Source organism: Dasypus novemcinctus, chromosome 9 (assembly GCF_030445035.2).
Source record: "Dasypus novemcinctus isolate mDasNov1 chromosome 9, mDasNov1.1.hap2, whole genome shotgun sequence".
NCBI classification, from domain to species: Eukaryota; Metazoa; Chordata; class Mammalia; order Cingulata; family Dasypodidae; genus Dasypus; species Dasypus novemcinctus.
In genome coordinates this window covers 94,709,178-94,734,028 of record NC_080681.1, presented here as the reverse complement: position 1 = coordinate 94,734,028, position 24,851 = coordinate 94,709,178, and the positions used below count along the sequence as shown (strand labels likewise).

Below are 24,851 nucleotides of genomic sequence, written 5' to 3'. Positions count from 1 at the left end.
TTTCCTCATCTGCAGAATGAAGGCTAATAAAGAACCTACCTTATAAGGTTGTTGTGAAGTTAAAATGAGGAAATGCATATAAACCACTTAGCACAGTGCCTGGCATAGGATGAGACATTAGCAAATGTTGGTGATTATGATCGTGGTAATTATTCTTCTACTGGTGCTCGTTAACTCATTTAATAAACACATTCTAGGCATTCCCCCACATGTGCCCAGTGCTTCAGCCAAAACGCATTTCTTGATATATTTCCCAACACTGAACATGTTCCCTTGCCCCTCTGCAGCTTTGCACATACCGTTCGCGCTGCCAGAATTGCTCTTCACTTTTCATCTCCTTGGCGAATTTGTCCTTGGAGACTCAGCTAATGTCTGATGTCCTTAAGGAACTTCTCTGGACTTCCCAGCCTGGGTCAGATGCCTCCTCTGGGCTCTCATGTGACCAGGGTGGCCTCATTGCCCAACTCTGGGGGCACACTCATACAGACCCCCGGAGGTGTGCAATGTGGCAACCTTGCCCATGTCTTTCCTGTTCCCTCTCACATAGTGTTTATCACACTCTACTGTAATGGTTTATTTACCTTTTGGCCTCTCCTTCTCGACTCTGAATTCCTTGAGGACTCTGCCTGCCACAGTCAGGGCTTGGTAAATGCTCATTTAAATGAAGAGACCTTAGCCAGTCCCTGTGTCCTGGGGCTCCCAGTCTGGCTGGGGAGACAGAATGAATGTTCAGTGAACGAAGTATGTCAAGAACCGAGCATGCCCAGGAGGTACACAACCATGTGTGCTTCAGATGAAGGCGTTTCTAGGACAAAGACAGCTGTAAGGGAAGACACAGTGGTCAGAATAGGGGAAGATAGGTGAAACGTAAAGAATGACCATGGATTTGGAAGACCCAATGTTCCATTCTCCTGGAATGCTATGCTCAGGGGTAGGAAGACTGTCAGACCCTCCATGATTTTCTTCTGGTCCAAAGTGAAGAAAGTAACCATTTCAAAGCTCTTGTAGGGACACCGTGTATTCAAGGGGAACCATGAACTGATGCTCTTTACTGGGCCCACTTTCTATGCATGATAGGCTGGGGCATGGCCCGAAAACAAGAGAATGTTCCCAGGAGATCTGACATTGCTCTGAAAAAATAATTTGAGCATTATCCCCACTATTGACAGGATTCAGATTACAAGGGTTTTAGGAAAGCATTTCTCTTCCTCAATATAGATATAGACTGTATTGTTGCTGAGAAAAAACACTTGTCTTTTGTAGGTGAGCGCGTGTGTGTGTATTTGATCCGCATTTAACCACCCCACTGTCATCCCCACTTGTCCCCAAAAAGCCAAGGCTGAACAATGAGGAGGCATAATCCTTCACTTCTCATTGATAGAAAGACTTTAAAGGGACAGGACCTTAAGGGTCAAAATTGCCAAGCCCACCCTAGGCTGTTTGGCTGAAGCCCATTTTCTGTACCCTTCCTGCCTCCTGCTGTGATATTTATTCTAGACTGAGTAACTCTGACTTTGGAAAATGGTTTTCTAAGTGTTTTTCATCATGTTGATCCTATCCCCATGTGTCTTGGGGGGCTGATATTTCCTGCGTGGAGCTGGGTGGAGATTTTGCCCAGTAGAGGACTGAAGAAGTGGTCTCTTTCTGTGGGCATAGGGAAGGAGGATCTTGAGATAGGAGAATGAAGTTAGGGACTGGGTATACCCATAGGGGGACATCCTGTGAAAAGGTTAACTGCCTTTGGTTACTTTCCTTTTAGACAGTCATGTGACATGTACAATTTAAACTGGTCTCTTCTAGTTGTATTTCCTTACAGCAATTCTGCCCCTTCAATGAAGTCTGTTGAATACATGTGGGTACTTGTGTGGCAGTTGGAGGGGTGAGTTAAAGGGCTTGTAAAGGATGTGTAGCCTGTTCCCTTCTGTGGAGGTCTGTGTTGAGGGGGCAGCATCATGGAGCAGATGGCCAGTAGGGGGGCTGGGAAGAAATTCTGCTGGGAATGGAGCCCCTGTGGGAGAAAGAGGACCTTGAAGGCAAACAAAATGTAGAGCAGTCAATCGTAGGGGAGAAGGCAGAAAGGATAAGGGGCAGGGCAGAAGCCAAGGCTTGGGTGACCCTAGAGAATTACTTCTGGGTACCAACAGCTGACAAGCCCAACTCTTTGCTGAACAGAGGGTAGAGGGAAGTGTAGGAGAAGTGGGAGTGGGGGCTCCTCTGTCTCAGTCCCAGGCCCTGGTTGCTGCTTCCCTCCCATGCTCAGGAAGTCAGGCTGTGCGCTGGGGCTAGGCCTCCTCGCCTGCTCTCTGCTCTTTGGAAAGGTCCTTGATAAAAGCAGGGTGGATTCTGGTCCCCTAAGGATACCTCCACATGCCAAATGCCCTACCCTTCACCTCCTGCTTCTTCCTGGTGGCCAGGGAAGTTTTATTTCAAGGAAGACCACTACCATCCTACTTTGGCCCTTTGGAGGGAGCAAAGCTGAAAGTCTCCAGGAAGTGGAGGGGGATGAGGGAAGAGGCTTAAGAATTTGCTACTCTCTCTTCTGTGACAACCTCTTTCCTCCCAGGCACCCCCAGCAACAGAAACCCAGAGCCTAGAGTTCAGAGGACAGAGACCACAGCCTATGTGGGAAGGTCCAGAGCCCAGCCAAAACCAGAGCTCAGCCCATCCCAACCAAGAGCCCAGCTCAGCCCAGCCCAGAACCCAGACCCAGAACCTAGAGCTCAAACCCATTCAAGTGCTTATAGCACAGCTTAAGTTTCTAGAACAGCTCAAACGAGTCCAACCATGGCCCAAAGTCCATTTCAGAACCTAGAACTAAAGCCCAGAGTCCAGAAACCAGACTGTAGAAATCAGAACACAAATCAGTCCAGGCCCAAAGTGCAGCCAGAGTCAAAGAACTTAGAGCCAATCCCTCCACCAATACCAGACAGTCTCGATTACTACAGGTGTAGAATATGTCTTGAAACTAGGAAAACTGATTCTTCCCACTTTACTATTTTTCAGAATTGTTTTAGCTATTCTAGTCCCATTGTGTTTCCACATAAATTTTAGAATAATCTTACCTATATCTATAAAAATATTGCAGAAATTTTTATAGGAATTGCATTAAATCTGTTTATCAATTTAAGAAGAATCTTTTATTTCTTTCATCAGCATTGTGTAGTTCTAAGTGTACAAGTTCTGTACATGTTCTGTTACATTTACACCTAAAAATTTTTTTTAAGTGATTGTAAATGGTATCATACATGTTTTTAATTTTGGTGTCCAGGTGAATAAAACTACAATTGATTTTTGCATGTTTAACAAAAAAAAAAAAAAAAAAAAAAAAAAGAAGGCCCAAATCCTGGACCTAAAATCTAGTCCTTAGCCTAGAATTCAGAGCCAGAAGGCCCAAAGCTCAGAATCCAGAATTCAGCCTTCCAAAAGTTCCACTCAGCCCTGAAATCAAAGCTAAGTCCAAAGTTTAGAGCCCAGGACAGCCCAGAGTATCCCCAAGAGCCTAAAATCCAACACAGATCCCATTTCAGCTCCAGAATGCAGAGCTTAGCCTAATAGGGGGGCCTAGAACCTCATGCCCAGCTCAGAGGCCTGGGTAACCCTCTTAGGGGCAGCCCCAGAGGAGGGAAAGGCCAAGGCTGCAAGCTGAGGAGAGAAAAGTCCAGACCCTAGCCCTGCTTCGGCACGAGAGGAGGAGGGACTGGTGTGTGTACGGGTGGAGATGGGTTGTTTTGGCCCTCCTACGCCTGGTTCTGCAGGGTCCATCCTGGGGACTCAGAGATCTGCAGATTATTGGAATCCTTTATAAGCAGAATGAATGTCTATTTGTCTCCTTGAATATGCATAACCCCCTTAAAGAATAGATCATCCATGTTGTATTCATCTCTGTGTGTCTGGGTGGGCCCAGAGTAGACTCAATGAGTGCATTGACAAGGCCACCTTTTTTTCCCCAAGATTTATTTTATTTATTTCCCCCACCCACCTCATTGTTTGTGCTCACTGTATGCTCTCTGTATCTACTTTGCTGTGTGCTCTTTTTTTTTTTAAAGATTTAATTAATTAATTAATTTCTCTCCCTCTCCCCTCCGGTTGTCTGTTCTCTGTGTCTGTTTGCTGCGTCTTGTTTCTTTGTCTGCTTCTGTTGTTGTCAGTGGCACGGGAATCTGTGTCTCTTTTCTTGTTGCGTCATCTTGTGTCAGCTCTCCGTGTGGGTGGAGCCATTCTTAGGCAGGCTGCACCTTCTTTCGCGCTGGGCGGCTCTCCTTCCGGGGCGCACTCCTTGCACGTGGGGCTCCCCTACGCTGGGGACACCCCTGCGTGGCAAGGCAGTCCTTGCATGCATCAGCAGTGTGCATGGGCCAGCTCCACACGGGTCAAGGAGGCCCGGGGTTTGAACCACGGACTTCCCATGTGGTAGACGGATGCCCTAACCACTGGGCCAAGTCCACCGCCCTGCTGTGTGCTCTTTGTGTCTGCTCATCTTCTCTTTAGGAGGCACTGGGAATCGAACCTGGACCCTCTCATATGGAAGAGAGGCACTCCATCACCTGAACCACCTCGGCTCCCTGCTTTGTTGTGCCTCTTTTGTTGCACCAGCTTACCACACCTGCCCACTATGCCAGCTCACCTTCTCTAGGAGGCACTGGAAACTGAATCCCGGACCTCCCATGTGGTAGATGGAAGCCCAATCACTTGTACCACATCCACTTCCCAAGGCCACCTTTATATCTCCAAGTACCATTCCCTCTTCCTTCTGTAAGCTTCCAGTGTTTTGTTTTGTTAACTTTTTTTTTAAAGGAGGTACTGGGGATTGAACCCAGGACCTCGTACATGGGAAGCAGGCACTCAAACCACTGAGCTACACCCACTCCCGATTCATTAAATTTTGTATTAGAGTAGTTGTAGGTTTACAGAAAAATCATGCCAAGAAGTACAGAGTTCCCATACGCCTCTTTCATACATACAGTCTTTCCCATTATAGACATTTTGCATTCACATGGTACTAGGCCCCATGTTTTTAATCTCAGAAACTTAATAAGAAATGTGTTTTCCCCTTGCCTATTAATCAAAGCCATCCATCCTGCCGATCAGAGGGAAGGGACACAGGAAAGAAATTTGTTGAGAGTCAACCTCAGGTTTGCTTTGCACACACACATTGTCTCACTAGACCATCAGGGTTTTTTACAGAGAAGATAAATGAGGCGCAAAGAAGTTATGTGAACCGCCCAGGGTCCAAGAGATAGCTAGAGGCAGAAGTGGACTCAAGCCTTAATAAGTCTGACTCGAAGTTCTGGAACTGCCCCAGCTGTGCCTTCATCTCTTACTTTTAATGAGAATGAGATCTCAGCATTACCATATTGTTCCCACACTGAGTCTGGAACCAGCTACCAAATGCCCGAGGTCCTGGCTTGCCCATAGGGGAAGGTTAGGAGGTAACATCTTGAAATATTGACTTTTGGCAGAAAGCTGCTAATTACATAATGCTGGCTTGCCCTATATGCTTTTTTTTTTTTTTTTTTTTCCAATTTAATCTGTTTCTCCCCCTCTATTGTTTGGGCTTACTATCTGCTCATCTTTTTTTTTTTAGGAGGCTCCGGGAACCAAACCTGGGGCCTCCCATATGGGAGGGAGTCGCCTAATTGCTTGAGCCACCTCTGTGCACCCAATATTTTTATGCAGATAGGTAAAATGAGGCCTAAAGAGGGAGCAGGATTCCAGGAGTCTAGAGGGCAGGAGCTGCTTTTGCCAGTCTTTCCTGAGCCCAGCAAGTCACTCCATGCAGAACCATGGCGTGAGCATGAAGAGAGTCCATGGCAGTCCTGGCAAGCCAGGAAGGGGGAGGGATTGCTCAGGTATCAAGCCCCACCCCCTCCCTCTCGGCAATTGGTCCAACCACTGGGGCTCCCACAGAGCTGCATCATGGCCTCCCTGATCTGAGGCTGACATTGCCCATTTGGTCATTTTTATGTCTCCCCTGATGACAGAGTCTTCCTGAGGGAATAGGGCTGTCTCTCTCTTCTCGGGAGGATCTTGGATTTGGGGGAGCCCAGGATGAGAAGACCCAGGGACACTTGTTGGAGGGGAGGTATCACCTATCCCAGGGAATCTCTGGGTGCACTCCATGTCCCTTGGCCCCTGGAGAAATGAAGTTCAGAAGTAAGACCCAGACCAACCCCAAAAACTAGGGCCGAGGGGGCCTCCCTGTGGAGTGATCCACAGTCTTGTGAGATCTGATGGATCAGTCCTGAGGCTTCTCCCACCCCACAATTGCCCAACCAACATCCAGGCAAGAATCAGCAGCCTCAAGTGGCTTCAAGGGCCCTCAGATGCTTCCTCCCCAAAGAGCCTCTCTCAGGGCCCTCAAAACTCCCTACTTTTGGCCTGGCTTCCTCCCCGCAGGGCAAACAAAGGGGCAAGATGGAGAACAGGGTGAGGCATCCCCAACACAGCAGCTGTTCCAAGAAGCCCCTGCTCCATGGTCTGCCCAGTTCTTACCTCTTCAACCTGGCCTTTCCCTTGCCTTACTCCTCAGGAGCACCACCTCTCAGGATGCAAACTTGCTTGTGGCTTTTCAGTCTAGACGTGTGTCAAGGCATGGGCTGTGCTCCTTTTCTCTAGAAGTCTGGGTGGTGGTCTGCTAGGTAGAGCATGGAAGAGATCTTACCAACAGATAACATAATTGCAAGCTACCCCACCTGGCACCACTAGCCTCTGGCAACACTTTCACTCAGCAATAAGATCCGAACTACAACACCTCAACATCACATACCTGGTAATACTGCCCTGGCTGCATCCCACCGCACTGGAAACACCAGCTCCCAATCTAGTCCCAAGCCACTTACCATTAAATTCTCTCCCCTCTGACCTAAGCAGCCTTACTTGGTAAGGTTTTTCCCCACGGCACTAACAGTAAGTGATACCACCACCACCACCACCAGGAGTAGTGGTGCTTTGAGTGCTTACTGTTTGCTAATACTGTTCTGAGCACTTTATTTAATCCTCATACTAACTCTATGATACAGGTACAATTATTATCCCCATTTGACAGGTATGGAAACTGAGGTTCAGTACAATTCAATTTGCCCAAGAGTAAACTGTAATAGAGCTGGACTGTGAAGCCAGGTAATTTGTCTCTGGGATCTTTGCACTTCACTCTGCCACTGTTTCCCAGGAAGCTCAGGGGACTCAGGGGCCTTCCCAGTGGACTTCAGGGGCCACTGGCTGTCCAAAGCACCAGGCTTGGCTTGGCTTGATGCCCTGTGGGGGCACAGGCAGGAGGAGAGCTGCAAGGGGTACTTTTTTTTGACGTATTGAGGATTGAACCTGGGACCTCGTACATGCAAAGCAGGTGCTTGACCCTGAGCTACCACCCACTTCAAAGGGAGCTCTTAAATGCATTTGCTCTAGGCTGTGAGGATGGGTTAGACCCAGAAAGTGTCACAGATGGCCAGGAGGGGAGCTGTCCGTCTGTCCCTCAGAGAGAAGCCTCTGTCTTTACCTGTCCTAAATGGAAAGAATATTGCTTCAAAGAATGGGCCCAGGTCTCTACTGCAGGCTTTGGAGGCTAATAAAGCTAGTGGGGCTGTCCTCTGTTCATTATGAACTGAAGCCTCAGCAAAGCCCCTTGGGCTCCAAGCTGGTGCATGGGGGTAAAAGAGTGGGTAGGAGAATGGCCCCCATAGTCAGGACTGTAGGCACCAGTAACATCTAATGCAACCGAATAAAGGGCCTGACTCTGTGTTTATAAAATCTGGTCCCCGTTTCTCTTCTCTTAGCCTCAGGCTCATCATCTATAACATGGGGCTAATAAAAACAACACCCTCCCCAGTGGTGTTATAAGGATAAATGAGATGGTATATAGAAAGCACTTAGCACAGGGCCTGGTCAGCATACGGTGGGTGCTCAATCACTGGGAGCTGTTAAATCAGCAGTGCTCTGAGTCAGTTCATGGCGAACGGGTCTCTAGTGGCGTGTTATGGGGCTCTGTCCTGACCAATGCTATGGGTGGTGGAGCCGAAGTCACCAGGGACAAGCTGGATCTAAAATTAGAGAGTGAGAGGAAACAGTGGGCAATAGAACCAGGATTCAAAATAATTTCAACAGGCTGGAGTAAGCAAGATGACATTGTCCTGCTGTTGAGCTTCAAGACACTGCACAAAGCAGAGGATGGGGGTGGGGAGACCTGACTTGACCCCAGCTCCGGTGAAAAGGAACTGAATGATTTAGTTGACCACAACCTGATGGGAACTGATCATGGGAGAGAAAGGCTCTGAGGCTCAGCAGTCTTAGGCTGCATTAACAATGTGTCGCCTCCAGTCAGGGGAAATAAAAGGCCCATTGTGCTGGCCTGGTCAGGCCGTATCTGGAATCTTGTGCTGCTACCCTGACAGTCTGGAATCAGGCCAGGAGGGGGACTAGGTCAACCTCAGCTCCCAAGCATTTGTGCTAAGCGCTTCCCATGCATTTTCTTGTTTCAGTCCCAAAAACAACTCTATCAGATAGTTAATATTGCCATTTAACCCACTGTTTGGATGAGGCCCACCCACACAGCTGAGGATAATCTCCCTTACTTAGTCCTCTGATTGTAGACTTTACATCCAAGGTAGCAGTAACAACTAGTAACAGCAGTAACAACTAGTCTGATCAAACAATTGGACACCTGACCCAGCCAAGTCCACACAAAATTAACCATCACAGAGGTTAATTAAGTGATCCAGGAACAAATACACAGCTAATAAATGGAGGAAGCTGGGGCTTTTACAAAAGGGTTCCTCTTTTCCTTGTACCTGAGGAAGACCGAGCATTTACTCACTGAACACATATTTATTAAGCTCCAACTATGAGTCGGGCTTCAACTAGGCAGGAGGGATGCCTGCAGTGAAGATGTGGTCCTTACCGCCATGATCTGGCAGGGGACCAGTTCACTTGTGATGCAGTATGATTTCCGAGAAGTGAGTATTTTAGAGTTGGAAGGGATCAGAGGTCACCTCACCTTATTCAAACCCTGGGGGAAGAGACAGAAGTGTCATACATTTCCTGGTGGAGCCATGGGGGCCTGCCCATGCACTAGTCACAGTATTTGCCTCCCAGCTGCTCAGTAGTGATGGAGAACTGTTCTCCCAGAAGATGGGATTTGCTAGGTAGGGCATCCAAGGAAGCTTGGTGCGGCCATCCCAGGGCAGTCAGACTCTCTCTCCCCTCTGGCCATCAGGCATTTAAAGAAGAAAAGGAGCCTACCTTGAGTAACCATAGGACCAAGGGTGAGCGGCCTTTGAGAATCCCAGCATCTTCTTCACTGATCAGGGAGAACTGGCCTCCGCCTGGCCTCTTGAGGGTCTGTGAAGACTGGGATGATGTTGGCATAAGGGACCCAGGGGAGGAAGAAAAGACTGTTTTCTGATGTCTATGCCTCGGCTCTGCTCTAGACGAACTTCCTCTCATCTCCTTTCAAGGACCTGATCACAGCACTTTTTTCCAACTCTTTCCTTATGCTTTCAACCCAGAATACCACTGTAGCCTTATATCTCCCAGGGTTTTTTCTTGGGGACATACGCATATTCCAGAAGGTAATTTATGTAGAGAGGGACAGAGCAGAGCTGATAAGAGTAAAGGCTTGGGAGTAAAAGTGGCTCAAGCAGTTGAGCACCTGCCTCCCACATGGGAGGTCCTGGGTTTGGTTCCTTGTGCCTCCTGAAAAAACAAAGACAGACAACAAGCAAAACAAATGAAGAAACCAGCTCAGGGAAGCCAATGTGGCTCAATGGTTGAGTGTGGCTTCTTACATACAGGGCTCAATCCCTGGCATCTTGGGGGGGGGAGGGGAAGTAAAGGCTTTTGGGAATGGGTGTAGCTCAATGGTTAACTGCCTATGTACAAAGTCCTGGGTTCAATCCCCGAAACCTCCTAAAAAGAAATAATAAAAAAGGAAGTTTATATTTTTTTTAAAAAAAGGGTAAAGGCTTTAGCGACAGGCAAAACCTTCCAGGACCCTCTCTGTCACACACCTGCTATTTCACTTCTCTGAGCCTCCTTTTCCTCGACTGTAAAACCGGGATAAATACTATTCCTTCCCTTACGGAGTGGTTATGGGGGTTGAATGAGAGCATGTTGGTTAGGCAAGGAGGACCCTCTCCATAAAAGGCGGCTTTTTTTTTTTTAATCAGTGCACCAGTGGCAGTGGTCCCACCTCCTCCCCACAACTTGTGAGCTCCCTGAAGGGACTGGAGTTACCTCGTCGTTTCCCCCGTTGCCCACGGCCCCATCGATGGCAATAACACGTGTGGAGGTTCCAGAGGGAATTGTTGGTCTTGGAGGATGAGAGAAGAGCATCTGAACGGAAATTCCAGCTCTCCATCTTCTAGAATTGGAAGAGAGGGAGACGCCACCTAACTTCAGGTTTTAAGGGGGCAGCGGACTCCTGAGACCCCACCACTCCTAGGAATGGGGCTCAGAAGCCCGGGGGAGGAGGGGTTTGCAGGCCCGACTCAGAGAAAACTCACCTCGGGGACCTTGCGGAGGTCACTTTCAGCTTTGGGTCTCGGTTTCCTGGCGTGAGTCAGTGGGTCTCCCGGCTGTCCCTCGGGTGGCGTGGAGCTCGCGCAGCCGGATGCCGGTTCCGGGGCTGGGAGAGAACGTGGCTTAGCGGGAGGCGCCGCGGGGCGGGCGGGGCCGGCGCGGGTGGGCGAGCCGGCGTGCGGATTGGCTGGACGCGCGGCAGCTCCGCTCCGGATTGGCCCGATACGAAAGCGCAGGGTCGAAGCTTTAAGAGGCGCGGAGGGGGCGTGCAGGGAGAGTGAGCCGAGCCGGCCGGGTTTTCCAGTGTGCGGCAAGCGTGGCGGCGGCGGCGGCGGCAGCTAAGACGCGAAACCAGGGCAGCGGAGGCCTGCGGGGCAGAGGAGCGACCCGGTCCCAGGCGGCGTGGCCCGCGGGTCATGGCCAAAGGAGAGGGCGCCGAGAGCGGCTCCGCTGCGGGGCTGCTGCCCACGGGGATCCTCCAAGCCGGCGAACGCCCCGCACGAGTGAAGGTGAGGGCTCGGCACCTTGGACGGACAGACAGGGGAGGGAGGCAGGCTGAGAGCGGGACGTGGGGTCATCGGGGCAAAGGCCTGGTTCTGGGACAGCTTGGGGTAGCCGGGACGGGCGGGCCTAGGGGCAGGAGAGGAGTCGGGCTGCCCTATAGGAAGCAGGTAAAGGAGAAGGTTTGTAGGCGTCGGCGTCCGCCTTCCCCACCGCCGCTCCGGAGAGGCTCCGCCGGTAGCTCCCTGTGGTGCCCGGCTCTGCCGCGCGGGCTCGGGTTCTTCTGTGCTGAGCCGCCCGGGTTTTCCGCTGTAAAAGCCGCAGATCTCAGAAACCTGGAAAACTCCCTTGATTCTCCTTTCTCTACCTCCTACACCCACGTTCACACCGCGCCTTGGCTCCGCCGTATGGGCAGCTCAAGTTCATTCATAAGAACAAGGGCTCTGCTCTTAAAGGAGCAGCGGCGTGCAGGCGTTGCGTGTGTGTGTGTGTGCGCGCGCGCGCGCGTAGGAGTATGGTGCTTTTACTTTGCGTAAGGTGCTTTGCTCCTCTCAATACGACCCCATCCCCAGCCCCTCGGAACTGAATGAAATCAGGCGGCCCCAGGGAGGGATCTCAGGCAATATGTTCCCCTGGGAAGTGGCCACCTTTTTTCTTGGAAGGAGCCAGCGTGAGCAATTAAATCTACTATCATCTATGAGCAATCTCTACTTTCCCCCAGGCAACCCAACCTCCTTAGTGCCCCACCCTGAGAGGGCCCAGCCCTGCCCTTGGAAGCCTCTGCTGTCTCCAAGGTCCCCAGGAGCTGATAGCTCCTGGTTTGCCTGAAGCTCTGACTGCCTACAGGGGCCAGGAACGCTCTGGGACACAAGGAAGGAACAGCTGTGCACGCAGCCAGCTGGGTCTAGCCCAGACAGCTCTCTAGAGCCCTTATCCAGTAGGCAGGTGGGTCCTTGCCTCTGAGCCAGGGTGGGAGCCAGGGCTGGGCTCAGGCAGCTCTTGGCAAGAGGATTTTCAGGTTGTAGCAGTTGGTGCCAGGTAGGCACAGGTCTGGCTGTTGAAGCATGTTCTCCCTCTGTGACTTGGAAAGGAGCAGGGCTGAGGCCAGGGGTGGGGGTGGGGGGTGAAGTTCTTTAGGGATGGTGGGCTAATAAAAGTTTTCTCAGAACCTGGGGTGGGGGTCTTGAGGGGTTACTTACTTAGGAGTATGGAGTCCTCTTTTCCAGGTTCCTAAGAACAGAGACTCCCTCTTTGGGTGGAGACAGGGCGAGGTAGAGTTCCTCCTGGCAGAGCTGGCTGGAGGGATGATCCTGCCTCTGGAAACTGCTAGGATGGAGGTCAGGATTTTGGACCTCTTTTCATCCTTTCCTCTTCTTCCCAGAAAGAACCAAAGAAGAAGCAACAGTTGTCCATTTGCAACAAACTTTGCTATGCAGTTGGAGGGGCCCCCTACCAGGTGACGGGCTGTGCCCTGGGGTTCTTCCTGCAGATATACCTGTTGGATGTGGCTCAGGTGAGTGGGCTGAGCCCTCCATGGCTCCTCCAGCATTCTGAGGTAGAAAGGGCTAGGGACTCCTCAATAAGTTCACTCGGTTTTCCCCATCTGTGAAACGGGATCAGGAATGCCTGCTTTGTGGCCTTTCAGAGTCACGGTGGATGAGCTGTTAGAAGGCTTTATACCCAAGAGGGGAGTCTTTCTACCCCTGGAGTTCTTAGCTGGCAAGGTCAGGCAGTTCCTCCTTGCCTGGCAAGAGCGACAGAGCCTGGAGGGGTAGGTGGTGGTGTGAGAGAGAATTGGGCCTGCTGGTGACGCTGTTCTTAGAAGAGACTGGCACACCATGTTCCTGGCCGGATAGCAGTCAACTAGCTTGGCTCAGAGATTAGTGGATGTTGCCAGGCTTGTCGACGCGAATCCCTCCTTCACCTGAGGTGCATAGGATGTGTCAGTGGGTACAGGGGCCCTCAAGTGCTGAGCAAAGGGGTACCGCAGTACACAGGGCCTTTGACTGGAAAAGGCACTGAGGGCGGAGCAGGAGTCCTCTGTCCTTTGAGAAGCCTTGGCCAGCAGCCCGGCATCCTGAGAATTCATCCTGTCTGGGAGAGAGAGTGGGAGGCTGAACAGCCATGGCTCCCAGGGTTTGTGCTACTGGCTGATTTTTCTAGGTAGCATCTGATTTTGCAAACGGGGCATCTTAGATGTATCCATTTATAGGTGGGGAACACTGAGTCCCAGAAAGGAAAAATAACTTCATTCAGCAGCTAGTTTTTGAGCAACTGCTGTGGGCTGGGTTTTGAGATGAGTGCAAGGAGGAACCTGAAGTCAAAGTATAAAACTGTTGTGAGTGCCAGAGTTGCGGGGGACCAGATTGGGGAGAGTGCAGTGTGCAGGAGGCCACTAGCTTCTGCAGCAATAGCAATAGCAGGGCCTTGCTGGATTCAGGGGAATCCAGAGCAGCTATCTCTTTGGAGCCTAGAAGGTTCACTGAGTGGGTAGTGACAGGCCATTTGTGAAAAATATCTACAGGCTCCTTTTTCCACATCCTAGATAGAGGTTGATCCTGTAAGAGAGGGGTCATAATTCCCTTTATACAGGTGGAGAAACTGAGGCTCACTGTGTTCACCCAGCTAATGTTAGTTCTAATACCAGGAGGTTGGGACTCAGGGTTGGGAGAGACAGGGAAGGAAAAGAGTCTGGATTTATTCTACTTGTGGGAGTCTTTTCAAGGGTGGTGGAAGTGAAGAAATAAGGGGATGGATCTGGGAAAGCTCACAGTACACAGTACAGCTTGCTATTGGGGAACTGTTATCGTCATGATTACTAACAAGGCACGTGAGGCTATTTAAGGCCTGGGTGGGAGCAGCACAGGGTCTCAAGGACCCAGCTGAGGGAGGAAAGGGGGCTCCTGCTTTCCCCCAGTGAAGTCTGAGGTAGGTAGAATGAAGAGGGTTCATCCTCTGCCTCTCCCCCTTCCCAGGTAAACCCTTTCTCTGCCTCCATCATCCTGTTTGTGGGCCGAGCCTGGGATGCCGTCACGGACCCTCTGGTGGGCTTCTGCATTAGCAAAACCTCCTGGACCCGCCTGGGCCGCCTCATGCCCTGGTGAGTGGAAGAAGCTCCTTCAAGGTGGCGAAAGATGGGGCTTCCGGCACGGCATGCCTGACCCTCGTTTCTCTCTCTGCCTTTTCACAGCCTTGGGGGGTGAGGAGAAGGAATGACGCAAAAAGTCCAAGCGTGTTGAAACCTCAGCTGCCCTAGGCACAGGCTCTGGGGCACCCAGCCAGTTCATTTCCAGGTTGGCCCAGTGCTGGGCTGGGCGGCTTCCCTGGCCCAGGCCCCAGGGCTCCCCTGCGTGGTCCCCTCCCCTTGGTGAAGCTGGTAGTCTAACTGCTCCCACTCTCCATTGTGGCAGAAGCAGTAATGCGTAGAGGAGGAAGGATCACGCTCTGGCTCCTGTCATCTCCAAGCCTCAAGTTTCTTCATCTGTAAAATGGGGATAAAAATTATGCTTATTTCACAGGATTTGGGGGAACATTAAATGCTTTTTTGTTTATTGTTTAATTGTGTAAACAGTGCCTGCACTGCAGTGCCTGGTACGTATTAAGTGATAAGATTTGGCTAATTTTTCCATGAGGGTGGCTCCTGCTGGGGTAACGGGTAGTGGTCATAACCTCTGGGCACCTGTGATGGGAACTACCTTTCCCCTTGGTGTGAGCCTGTATGGCTGAGCCCAAGAAGATGGGAGTGGTGGTGGTGACCAGATGGCCGTGGGGGGCAGGGGGTAGACAGGACAGGCTGACAGGCCAGAGTTCTGGTTCCCTCCAGGACATCCTGCTTCAGGGGGGGTGTGTGTGGGGGGGCTGCACCCCTTTCATCTCTAGCCCGTCCAGGCTCAAGTGGGCGCCTTCCTGTCCCAGGGGCGCCTGTACCTGGTCTCCGGCCTTCAAAGCTCTTCCCGTAGCCCCCGGCCTCCCCCCACCAGCTTCCTTTCCCACGGGGGCCCCCTCCCACTCTAATCCGCCAGCCCCTGGCTAAGGCCCAGTTTGGAGTCTTTGATCCAGGCTTCAGGCCACAAACCGGACAGCCTGCCTCACCTGGGCAGGCTGCTCTGGGATCCCAGGAGCCAGCTGGTGAGGGTGGGCCCCGGGCCGCCTCCCTGGCAGCCCGTGGGAGGCGTGGCACTGCTGCCACATCGCCTCATGAGGACCAGCCAATGGGAGGCGGCTGCTCAGCCAGCCCAGCATGGCAGCGGCCCCCGGCACTTTGGGTTCCTCAGCTGCCTCCAAGAGAGGCTGGAGTGTTTGAGGAAGGCTGGCGGAGGAGCCCTTGTTCTCTGGGTGGGTGTGGTCCCCAACTTGGAGAAGTTGCTGAGGGCCCTTGGGGCTGGTTGCTGATTTAGTGTGGTATCTGTGTGCATCCGCACCTGCCTGGGGCAACCTCCACGTGGTCCCTGACCCTGCGTCTGTGTGCACCCAGTGGGTCACTTGGGCTGAGGGGCTGCTGTGTGTGTGTCCCCCGTCCATACTTCTTAGGACCGGGCACCCCTATCCTTCAGTGTAGGAAGAGGGAAGAGGCTGGGCCTTCTGGGGCTATGAGCCAGTGGCTCCCTCTCCTCCCGGGCCTCAGGCCGGCCTCTGTTCTAAGCCTGCACTAAAATCCGCAGGGTGGCTGAGACACAGCTGGGACAGGCTCGCCGCCTGGCTCCCTGGCAGTGGGCCTGTGCTCCAGAACCCCGGTTCCCCTGTGCCGCCTCTCCTGCTACGCTTTCCTGACATGATCAACCCGGCAAAAACTTCCTGTCCCAAGCACTGTTCTATGTTTTAGATTCTAGTCATTTAACCCCCAAAACAACAGTAGGAAGCAGAGCCAAAGTCCTTACAGTGGCCCGCAAGGCACCCTGCAGTCTGGCATCCTATTTCCTCGCCAGCCTCATCTAATTCTCTCCCCCTTGCTCACTCCACTCCAGACACACCCCAGCCTCCTGGCCCTTGCCCAGACAAGCCAGGCCTTGGGACCTGCACCCCGACTGCTCCCCTTGCCTGGCATGCTCTTGCCTCAGCCTCCCTCTCAACCAAGTCTTGGTGTAGATGTCACCTCCGGGAGGCCCATCAGGATTGTGAGTCATACCCCATACTCACTTCCAGTTCCCTTTAGCTTGCTTTTCTCTGTAGCACTTACCACCTTCTAACATGTTATATAATGTTTTAATACAGTTATTTTTTTCTGTCTACTAACTAGACTATAAGTTCCCTAAGGGCAATGATTTTTGTCTGTTTTGCTCACTGATATATCCTAATTAGAACAGTGTCCAGCACATAATTGGTAGGTGCTTTTATTATCCTTATTTTATAAGATGAGGAAATGAGCCACAGAGAAGTTAAGTAACGTGCCCAAGGCCAAGTTACAGTTAATCAGGAGAGCCAGAACTGGATCCCCAGAAGTGTGGCTCCACAGGCTATTCTTTTAACCACCACATTCTGCTGCCTTTCTATACTGATATCATAAAGTCAGTCCTTCCTGAGGTCTAACCACTTGTGATTGTGTGGGACTCCCCCGTGGGGAGGCAGACATTTGCCCCCTTATAGTTGTGTCATTGGGCCTGATCTTCCTACCTTCTTTGCCTGGAGTGGACTTCCAGCTTCCCCGGGTGTGGACGGTGCATGTGCACATGTGAGAACATTGCCTGAGGGCATGGCTTCTGTTCTCAGCCCCACCAACCCCTAGGAAGCCCCTACCTCTGGATCCACACTCAGACTCAGGATTTGACCTTCTCATGGTCCATGCTGAGGATTGTTTTTTTTTTTAAGATTTATTTTTATTTATTTCTCCCCCACTCCACAATCCCCCCGTTGTCTGCTCTCTGTGTTCATTCGCTGTATGTTCTTCTGTGTCTGCTTGTATTCTCATTAGGCAGCTCTGGGAACCGATCCTGGGACCTTCCGGAGTGGGAGAAATGCGATCGTTCTCTTGCACCACGTCAGCTCCCTGTTCTGCTACGTCTCTTATTGTCTCTGCTCTGTGTCTGTTGTTGCCTCATCTTGCTGCACCAGCTCTCCACGTGGGCCGGCACTCTACATAGGCCAGCTCGCCATGTGGGCCAGCTCGCCCTCACCAGGAGGCCCTGGGCATCGACCCCTGGACCTCCTATATGGTAGACGGGAGCCCAATGGGTTGAGCCACATCCACTTCCCCTGCTGAGGATTTTTCAGTTCCCTGCCCAGTCTGCCCTTCCGGGCCTGGCTATCAGCCTCTTCCAGAGGCCCTGAGGCAGGGTTTGGGGAGAGGAATTTCCGTCCCAGTGGGCCCCCTATGGAGCTGAGCAGCAGTCCAGGTTGGGCCCAGCTCCTGGGGTTCTGGCATCCAGCCCCCACTCAGACCTTCTGCTTCCTCAGGATCATCTTCTCCACACCCCTGGCAGTCATCACCTACTTCCTCATCTGGTTTGTGCCTGACTTCCCACGGCACCAGGCCCTATGGTACCTCCTTTTCTACTGCCTGTTTGAGACACTGGTCACGGTGAGTGTGGGTACCTGCCCTGGGTGTCTCTGGAGGGTGGAACTCCAGGGTTGGTGCCTGCAGCTGCATCTGAATGTCCATCGTCTGATTGACTGAGAGCCTCTCTTCCATGCCAGTGTTTCCATGTTCCCTACTCGGCTCTCACCATGTTCATCAGCACAGAGCAGAGTGAGCGTGATTCTGCTACCGCATACCGTAAGTCTCTCCCTAGCCTGCCTGATCCCACCCTCCAGGATCCCTCCTGCCACACTCCTTCCCCTGGGGACCCAGCTCTCCAGTCTGCTCTTCGGAGCGGATGTGAGTCTGTCTTGCTCCGGTGAGGCCCAGAGAGGGGCAGGGACTAACTAGAGGTTACCCAGAGCAAGGCCGTGAGTTCAGGACAAGGTGCCATCTGCACTGCCACCCCATCCCCACCCTACCTGGACCTGCCGCCGTCACACCTGGGGCTAGCACTGGGCTCCCATCCATCTGACCATTCTCCTTTGGGGTCCGTAAGCCATGAGGCATAACCTCATTTTCACTGCCCAGGGATGACTGTGGAGGTGCTGGGCACAGTGCTGGGCACAGCAATCCAGGGGCAAATTGTGGGCCAAGCAGACACGCCTTGTCTCCAGAGCCCCAATGACTCTACAGTGACCTTGGAAGGAGCCAATCGCACACACAGTGCCATCTCACTCAAAAAAACGGTGAGACCTGCTGGCAGGGCAGGGTTGGGGGTGGGTGTTGAAGGAGGATAGGTGGTTTGCAGTCATCCTAAAAATAGTAATAATTAGTGTTTATTAAGGATTGGACTTTTTTTTTTTTTTAAAGATTTATTTATTTAATTTCCCCCCCCTCCCCTGGTTGTCTGTTCTTGGTGTCTATTTGCTACGTCTTGTTTCTTTGTCTGCTTGTGTTGTCGTCAGCAGCACGGGAAGTGTGGGCGGCGCCATTCCTGGGCAGGCTGCACTTTCTTTTCACGCTGGGTGGCTTTCCTCACGGGCGCACTCCTTGCGCGTGGGGCTCCCCCACGCGGGGGACACCCTTGCGTGGCAAGGCACTCCTTGCGCGCATCAGCACTGCACATGGGCCAGCTGCACACAGGTCAAGGAGGCCCGGGGTTTGAACCGCGGACCTCCCATATGGTAGACGGACACCCTAACCACTGGGCCAAAGTCCGTTTCCCTGTAGTCCTTTTCATATACCCACTTTGCAGATAAGGAAACTGAGGCTGAGAGAGGCTGCATAATTTTCCCAGGGTCAAAGAGCTGTAAGTTGCAGAGACTAGGTTTGGGGAGATTTAAACTGTGGGCTCTCAGACTCCAGCCTGGCTTCTTTCCATTTTGTTCATCTGTACTTTGCCCAGCCTTGGAAAGCAGCAGCACACCCAGGATGATTCTCCCGTTTCACAGATAGAGAGAATGAGGCTCCCAGAGGAGAAGGGACTGGCCCAAGATTATTGAGTTGGGCTGCTGGGAGTTGGGATGAGATAAGACCAACTGTCTCTCTCTGTGCCCCCATCACCCCCTTTGTAGCAAAACGCGTACTTGTTGGCGGCAGGGGTGATTGCCTCCATCTATGTCATCTGTGCTGTCATCCTGACCCTGGGCGTGCGGGAGCAGAGAGGTAGGAGGGTTCCTGGGGGGGGGGCAGGGCAGGCCTCGGCAGGGCCTGGCTCTGCACCCTCGGCCTCCGCCTTGGCCTTGGGCTTTGGGAGGAGCCTGAGCCCCTCCTCACAGTCCCCTCTGGCCCCCAGAACCCTATGAGACCCAGAAAGAGCCCATGTCCTTCTTCCGTGGTCTCCGACTGGTCATGAGCCACGGCCCCTACGTCAAGCTCATTGCCGGCTTCCTCTTCACCTCCCTGGCCTTCATGGTGAGTGGGGCCTGACATGGCCAGCCTGAGAGGGGGTGCACTGGGGGTGGGGTAGGCAGAGGACTCAGGATGTGACCTAGCCTGAGGGGGAGGTAGAACCGGGGTGGGATGACTCTGCAGCGTGGGGACATTGGGGAAGCGCAGCCCAGCGTCACCTCCTCCTTTGCCTCACCCTGCCCTACCCCCCAGCTGGTGGAGGGGAACTTCGCCTTGTTTTGCACGTACACCCTGGGCTTCCGCAATGAATTCCAGAATCTACTCCTGGTCATCATGGTACGTGAGGGGCCGAGGGTATGTGGGCAGCCTGGGCCTTGGTGGCATGCATTGTGAGATGAGTCTCTGGACAGCCAAAGGGTATTTCCATATTTGATTGGACCTGACTTACATATTGCATGGGTAGGACTGTTAAGGAAAGGTTTGGGGACTGGATGTAGAGAAGATAGCCGAAGCAAAGGTGTGGAGGCCAAGGAGTCGGCGGGACGTTGAGGTGCTCAGAGGTGCGAGAAAGCAGGAGATGAGGGTGGGACTAGATCTCAGTCCCTCTGGGGAGCCTCGAAGGTACCTGGCGACTCTCTCATTCTCCAGATGTCTTCTAGTTGCTGCTGAGCAGGGCTGGGAGAACTTTCAGGGGTCCTAGGAAGGGGTCCATGGCTCGAACCCACCTCTGTCATCTCCCTCATCTACCCACAGCTCTCGGCTACGTTCACTATTCCCTTCTGGCAGTGGTTCCTAACCCGGTTTGGCAAGAAGACAGCTGTGTACATTGGGATCTCAGTGAGTAGGGCTGGAAGGGTAGGGCCTGGGCTGAGCTGAGGTGGCTGGAGGGAGCCTCCCACCTGACCGCGCTTCCTGCACCCGTATCCCAGTCAGCAGTGCCATTTCTCATGTTGGTGGCTCTCATGAAGAGTAACCTGATCGTCACATACGTGGTAGCTGTGGCAGCCGGAATCAGCGTGGCAGCTGCCTTCTTGCTGCCCTGGTAAGTATGTATAGGCCCAACTGAGACGCTCCCAGTCCTCCACCCCAGCTCTGAAACTCCTTGGGGAGAGTTCTGCCAGGGCTTTTCCCCCAGGCCATTTTGCAGATCCAGACTGAGAGTGGGACAGGCCTGCCCCATATTGTTGTTCAGGTTGTGAACTGTGTAAGAACACCTAGCCAAGGGGGCAAATGGGGCTAAAATCTGGCCTGGCACCACTTGCCAAGCTGAGGACCTAGAGTGGGGCTACCTCAGTTCAGAGGAAGGGGCCCTGTTGACTAATTCTCTTGAAGGCGCCATCCCCTCCCTGAGCTGTGTACCTGTGGGGCTGCATCCTTCAGGGGGCCGCCTCTTGTCGTTGACGCAGAGGCACCATATGAGCTCTTGGGGGCTGGAGTTGCTAGGTGAGTGGGTCCTCACGGCTGCCCCCTACCTGTGCAGGTCCATGCTGCCGGATGTCGTTGACGACTTCCACCTGAAGCAGCCCCACTCCCATGGAACCGAGCCCATCTTTTTCTCCTTCTACGTCTTCTTCACCAAGTTTGCCTCTGGAGTCTCACTAGGCATCTCCACCCTCAGTCTCGAGTGAGTGAGGTGGGGGCCTGGAGAGGGGCTGGGCTGCCAGGGCCAGGCCCCGGGCGCCCCATCCTCACTGCTCGCCTGTCCGCTGGGTCCCACAGCTTTGCCGGGTACCAGACCCGAGGCTGCTCCCAGCCCAAGCTCGTCAGGCTCACGCTGAAGATGCTGGTGACCATGGCCCCCATCGTGCTCATCCTCCTGGGTCTGCTGCTCTTCAAGCTCTACCCCATCGACGAAGAGAAGCGGCGGCAGAACAGGAAGGCGCTGCAGGCTCTGAGGTGAGAGCGGGGGCAGGCGGGGGGTCATCCGGCTCAAGCCCTCACCTTGTGCCTCCGCAGACAGCCTCCCCTGTGGCCGAGTCCAGGCTTCCCTCCCCCGTGGCCTCCCCTTGATGGTCTCTGCCCCTTCCCACTGCCAGTTCTTAATGATCGCTTAGCTCTGTACCACGCATCGTGCTGGGTGGCTTTACATTTATTCATTCGACAAGTTCATACTTGATGCCCACTAAGTGCCAGGTGTTGTTCTAGCTAAACAAAACGAAGATTCCCGCCTGAATGGAGCTTGTGTTTTAGGGAACGTGCATTCAAATGTCCTGTACTTCTCCAACAGTGAGATTCTTAGGATTGCCCCTCTGCAGATGAAGAAACTGAGGCTTAACCAGCTGCTATGCGTAGAGCTGGGGTTTGAGCCCAGGCATTCTGACTCCAGAGCTTGCACTTTTAACCACTCTCCTGGCATGCAGGACCTCACGTGTGGCCTGAGCTCTGCCTTTTGGGAGACCAGAGGGCAGGATGCAGTGGATATGCCAGTCCTCAGCCAGCCCAGACCAGAGTGCAGCTGGGGGTTGTAGTGCGCAGTAGGCAGCAAGGACAGTTAACAGACCAACCAGCAGTTTCTGGACTGAAAGTAGGAGAGTGCAAGCCCTCTACGTCCTGTGATTTAGATGGTTCTAACTGGGTGAAGACCACAGGGCCAAGATCCCATGAAGAATGAAGCAGGTGGGGCCAGGGAGGGGTAAAGCAGCTTCCTCCAACCTGTCTCTTCTGGCTCTGCAGGGAAGAGGCCAGCAGCTCGGGCTGCTCTGACACAGACTCCACAGAGCTTGCCAGCATCCTCTAGAGTCTGCTGTGGTGCCCAAAGCCACCATGTACAGGGCCTGGGTAACCAGGCCACACAGAGGGATCCGAACCTGCTTGCTGGTCGCCAGGTGCCAAGGAAGGGAGCCAACGACTCGAGAGTGAGCGCTCCAGGACACCTTCTGTGCCCACTGTGGTTGGCCTCCTGCCTCCCCTCTGCCCGCCCACAGGGCCAAGCCCTCGGACTGCTACTGTGAATATGCCAAGGACTGACTGGGCCTTGCCCAGAACACTAATGTAGAAACTTTTTATACAGAGGCTAATTAATAACTTAATGACTGTGTACATAGAAATGTGTGTGTATGTATATGTCTGTGAGCTATTAATGTTATTAATTTTCATAAAAGCTACAAAACGGAGCTGCCTGTTTGTCTTTGTCCTCGGTCACACACTGAGCCCCTCTGTGCCAAGACTCAGATGGTGAAAAGGAACACTGAGCCATGGGTGCTGCTGGGTGGGGGATGCCCCGGAGGTGTGACAATAGCTGATATTTACTAAACACCTACTCTCAACCAGTATATGGCTTTACATGGACTTTACTGGTATTCCTATTTAATCTTTGAAACTATCTTGTTAAGTCAGGCTTGTTCCCATTTTAAATATAAGGAAATCCGGCTCCAGTGTAGAAAGGGACTTGGCTAAAGTCCCCCGTCCAGGAATGACCTACCTGGAATTCCATCCCAGGTGTGATGGACCTCTGCAAACCTTAACCACCACCTCTGCTGCCCTCCCGTGCCTGAGAACGACTGCTTCGCCCACACCTGCGCTCTCTGCTTCCTGCCCTGAGCGAGCCTGAGCATGTGGGGCCCACTGTGCTGACACAGTCTTCAGGACTTTGTGTTCGGGGCTCTTGTAGAGTCCCTGGAAACCTTTCTCCTCTATTGCTATTCATAGGTTGGAGGGTGAGAACATACCCGGCTGGGTATGTTGGGAGCAGGGGGTAGGAAGGGGTGTGTCCCCATGGTGTGCTGGTAAAAAGCCACCCAGCAGGGAGAAGAGTGGTAGGGAGGTCTAGTTTGTAGCATTTGCTGATTTCCATGGTGTTATGGGGTGGATTGCATTCCCCAAAATTCAAAATCCCCTAACCTCTGGTCCTGTGAATGTGACTCTAATTGGAAAGAGAATCTTTAAAGATATCCCTAATCCAGTAAAATATCCTTATAAGAAGAGGAATTGGAGACAATAGAGGGGAGAACACCGTCTGACAACTGAGGCAGAGAACACCATGGAACGCTGACAAGCTGCTGCCAGACGCCAGGAGAAGAGCATGGGACAGATTCTCTCCCACAGGTTTCAGAGGGAGCATGGCCCTGCTGACACCTTGATTTTGAACCTCTAGTCTCCAAAACAGTGAGACCCTAAGTTTCTGTTGCTTTAATCACCCAATTTGTGGCACTTTGTTACTGAAGCCCTGGAAACTAAGACCCGGTGTAAATACTCACATCAGAGCCAACTGCTAGTTACCAGTGGTTGTACCATCTTGCAAAATGCCTGGGAAACCTAACACTTGGCTCTCTCGAGCTGAAAGGAGCTGGCTTCATTATACCACTGGGTCTTGCACACTTTGCCAAGCTCTGAAACTCACAGGAAAGCAAAGCTGGCAGGACCTAGGGGTTACTAACCCAATGACTCCCCAGAGAAGATTACTCGGTCTTGGTTTTTACCTTGGGTGTGGGGCTTTATCTGGGGAAAAGGTGACCCTCTATTTGCGCTGATGAAGCTCCACCAAGCCACTTTAAGCTTTTCAACACTTATAAAGCAGTAGTATGTGCTGGGCCCTGTTATACGTGCTTTATAAATACTAATCCAATTTGTTCTCAGAACTTCTGTATGAGGTGGGTATTATTATCATCTCCACCTTATAGTCAAGGAAAGAACTCATCCAAAGTCACACAGTGAATGGAGGGGCTGGTATTTGAATCTAGGCTGTCTGGCTATAGGGCCTCTGCCCTTAATCATTACCTTAGGCTGTACCAAGCCTATATATATGAACCAATATAGTTTTGCTACCACCAAGCCAGGTCCCACCACCTTTGAAGCTGCCCTTCCAGGGCTGAAGCTGCCTGAGTAGAGCAGGAAACTTGCACTGTGGCCTGGGCTCTGTGGCTGGGGCACAAGGGGCCTCCGAGATAATGTTTGCTATGCCTCCCTCATGCCTTGCCTCTCCCTCTAATCAATACCACCAAGTCCTGTCTTTCTTTTTTTAAAAAATCTTCCTAAATTGCTCAAGTTTGCTTCCTTCCAGTCCCTATAAAATAGCTTCCCTGGGGCTAATCTTCTCTCACCAGAATCTCTCTCATTTATTTCCTCAGATTAACAGCGATAACTGAGTCATTCCCCGCTCTTGTGGCTTTTTGCTTGCTGTCTGCTCTCTGTGTTCATTCGCTGTGCGCTCTTCTGTGTTTTTACTTGTCTCCCTTTTTGTTGCGTCACCTTGCTGAGTTGGCTCTCCGTGGCGCTGGCGGGCTGGTGGCACTCCATGGCGTGTGGGCGAGCCTGTCTTCACAAGGAAGCCCCGGGATGCGAACCCAGGGAGCCCAACTGATAGAGCCACAGCCCTTCCCTAGACTCCCTTCTGAGTCTTCATTGCCTCCAGGCAGAAGTCTGAGGCCTGCTGACCTCCCCAGCCCCAGCACTGGTTGCAGCCTTCCAGCAGACCTCCTGCCTGGCCCTGGAACACGCCTCTGGCCTCTGCTGCCCCTGCCTGGTCCATCTGGCTCTATGTCTTGGCTCAGGCATGCCTCTCTGAAGCGGTTCCTGGCTCTCTGTCCCTGGGAGG

General features: G+C 52.5%; 1 protein-coding gene across 3 annotated transcripts; it reads left to right on the top strand.

Moving 5' to 3' along the window:
* The first annotated feature begins 10,868 nt into the window (after positions 1-10,868).
* MFSD2A (MFSD2 lysolipid transporter A, lysophospholipid) lies at positions 10,869-22,431 on the top strand. 3 transcript variants are annotated; one of them, XM_071217528.1, is made up of 16 exons: positions 10,884-11,021; positions 12,395-12,526; positions 13,989-14,113; positions 15,978-16,127; positions 16,922-17,162; positions 17,404-17,527; positions 17,644-17,722; positions 18,056-18,213; positions 19,042-19,132; positions 19,263-19,381; positions 19,571-19,654; positions 20,072-20,155; positions 20,248-20,360; positions 20,799-20,942; positions 21,038-21,214; positions 21,992-22,431. In XM_071217528.1, exons 3-16 carry the CDS (start codon positions 14,038-14,040, stop codon positions 22,053-22,055), a joined length of 1,704 nt encoding a protein of 567 aa, XP_071073629.1. In that variant the 5' UTR covers positions 10,884-11,021; positions 12,395-12,526; positions 13,989-14,037; the 3' UTR covers positions 22,056-22,431. The 3 variants fall into 3 exon arrangements, with proteins under 3 accessions (XP_004450682.1, XP_071073629.1, XP_071073630.1); XM_071217529.1 differs by lacking the exon at positions 16,922-17,162; XM_004450625.2 differs by lacking the exons at positions 15,978-16,127; positions 16,922-17,162 and having other exon boundaries at positions 10,869-11,021.
* The last annotated feature ends 2,420 nt before the right edge of the window (positions 22,432-24,851 follow it).

Excerpts from the sequence above, each read along its gene's own strand:
- MFSD2A (XM_071217528.1), top strand. The coding sequence starts at position 14,038 with ATGCCGTCACGGACCCTCTGGTGGGCTTCTGCATTAGCAAAACCTCCT. Across the intron at positions 18,214-19,041 it reads CCATCTCACTCAAAAAAACG|CAAAACGCGTACTTGTTGGC; the intron begins GTGAGACCTGCT and ends CCCCCTTTGTAG. Across the intron at positions 19,382-19,570 it reads TCACCTCCCTGGCCTTCATG|CTGGTGGAGGGGAACTTCGC; the intron begins GTGAGTGGGGCC and ends CCTACCCCCCAG.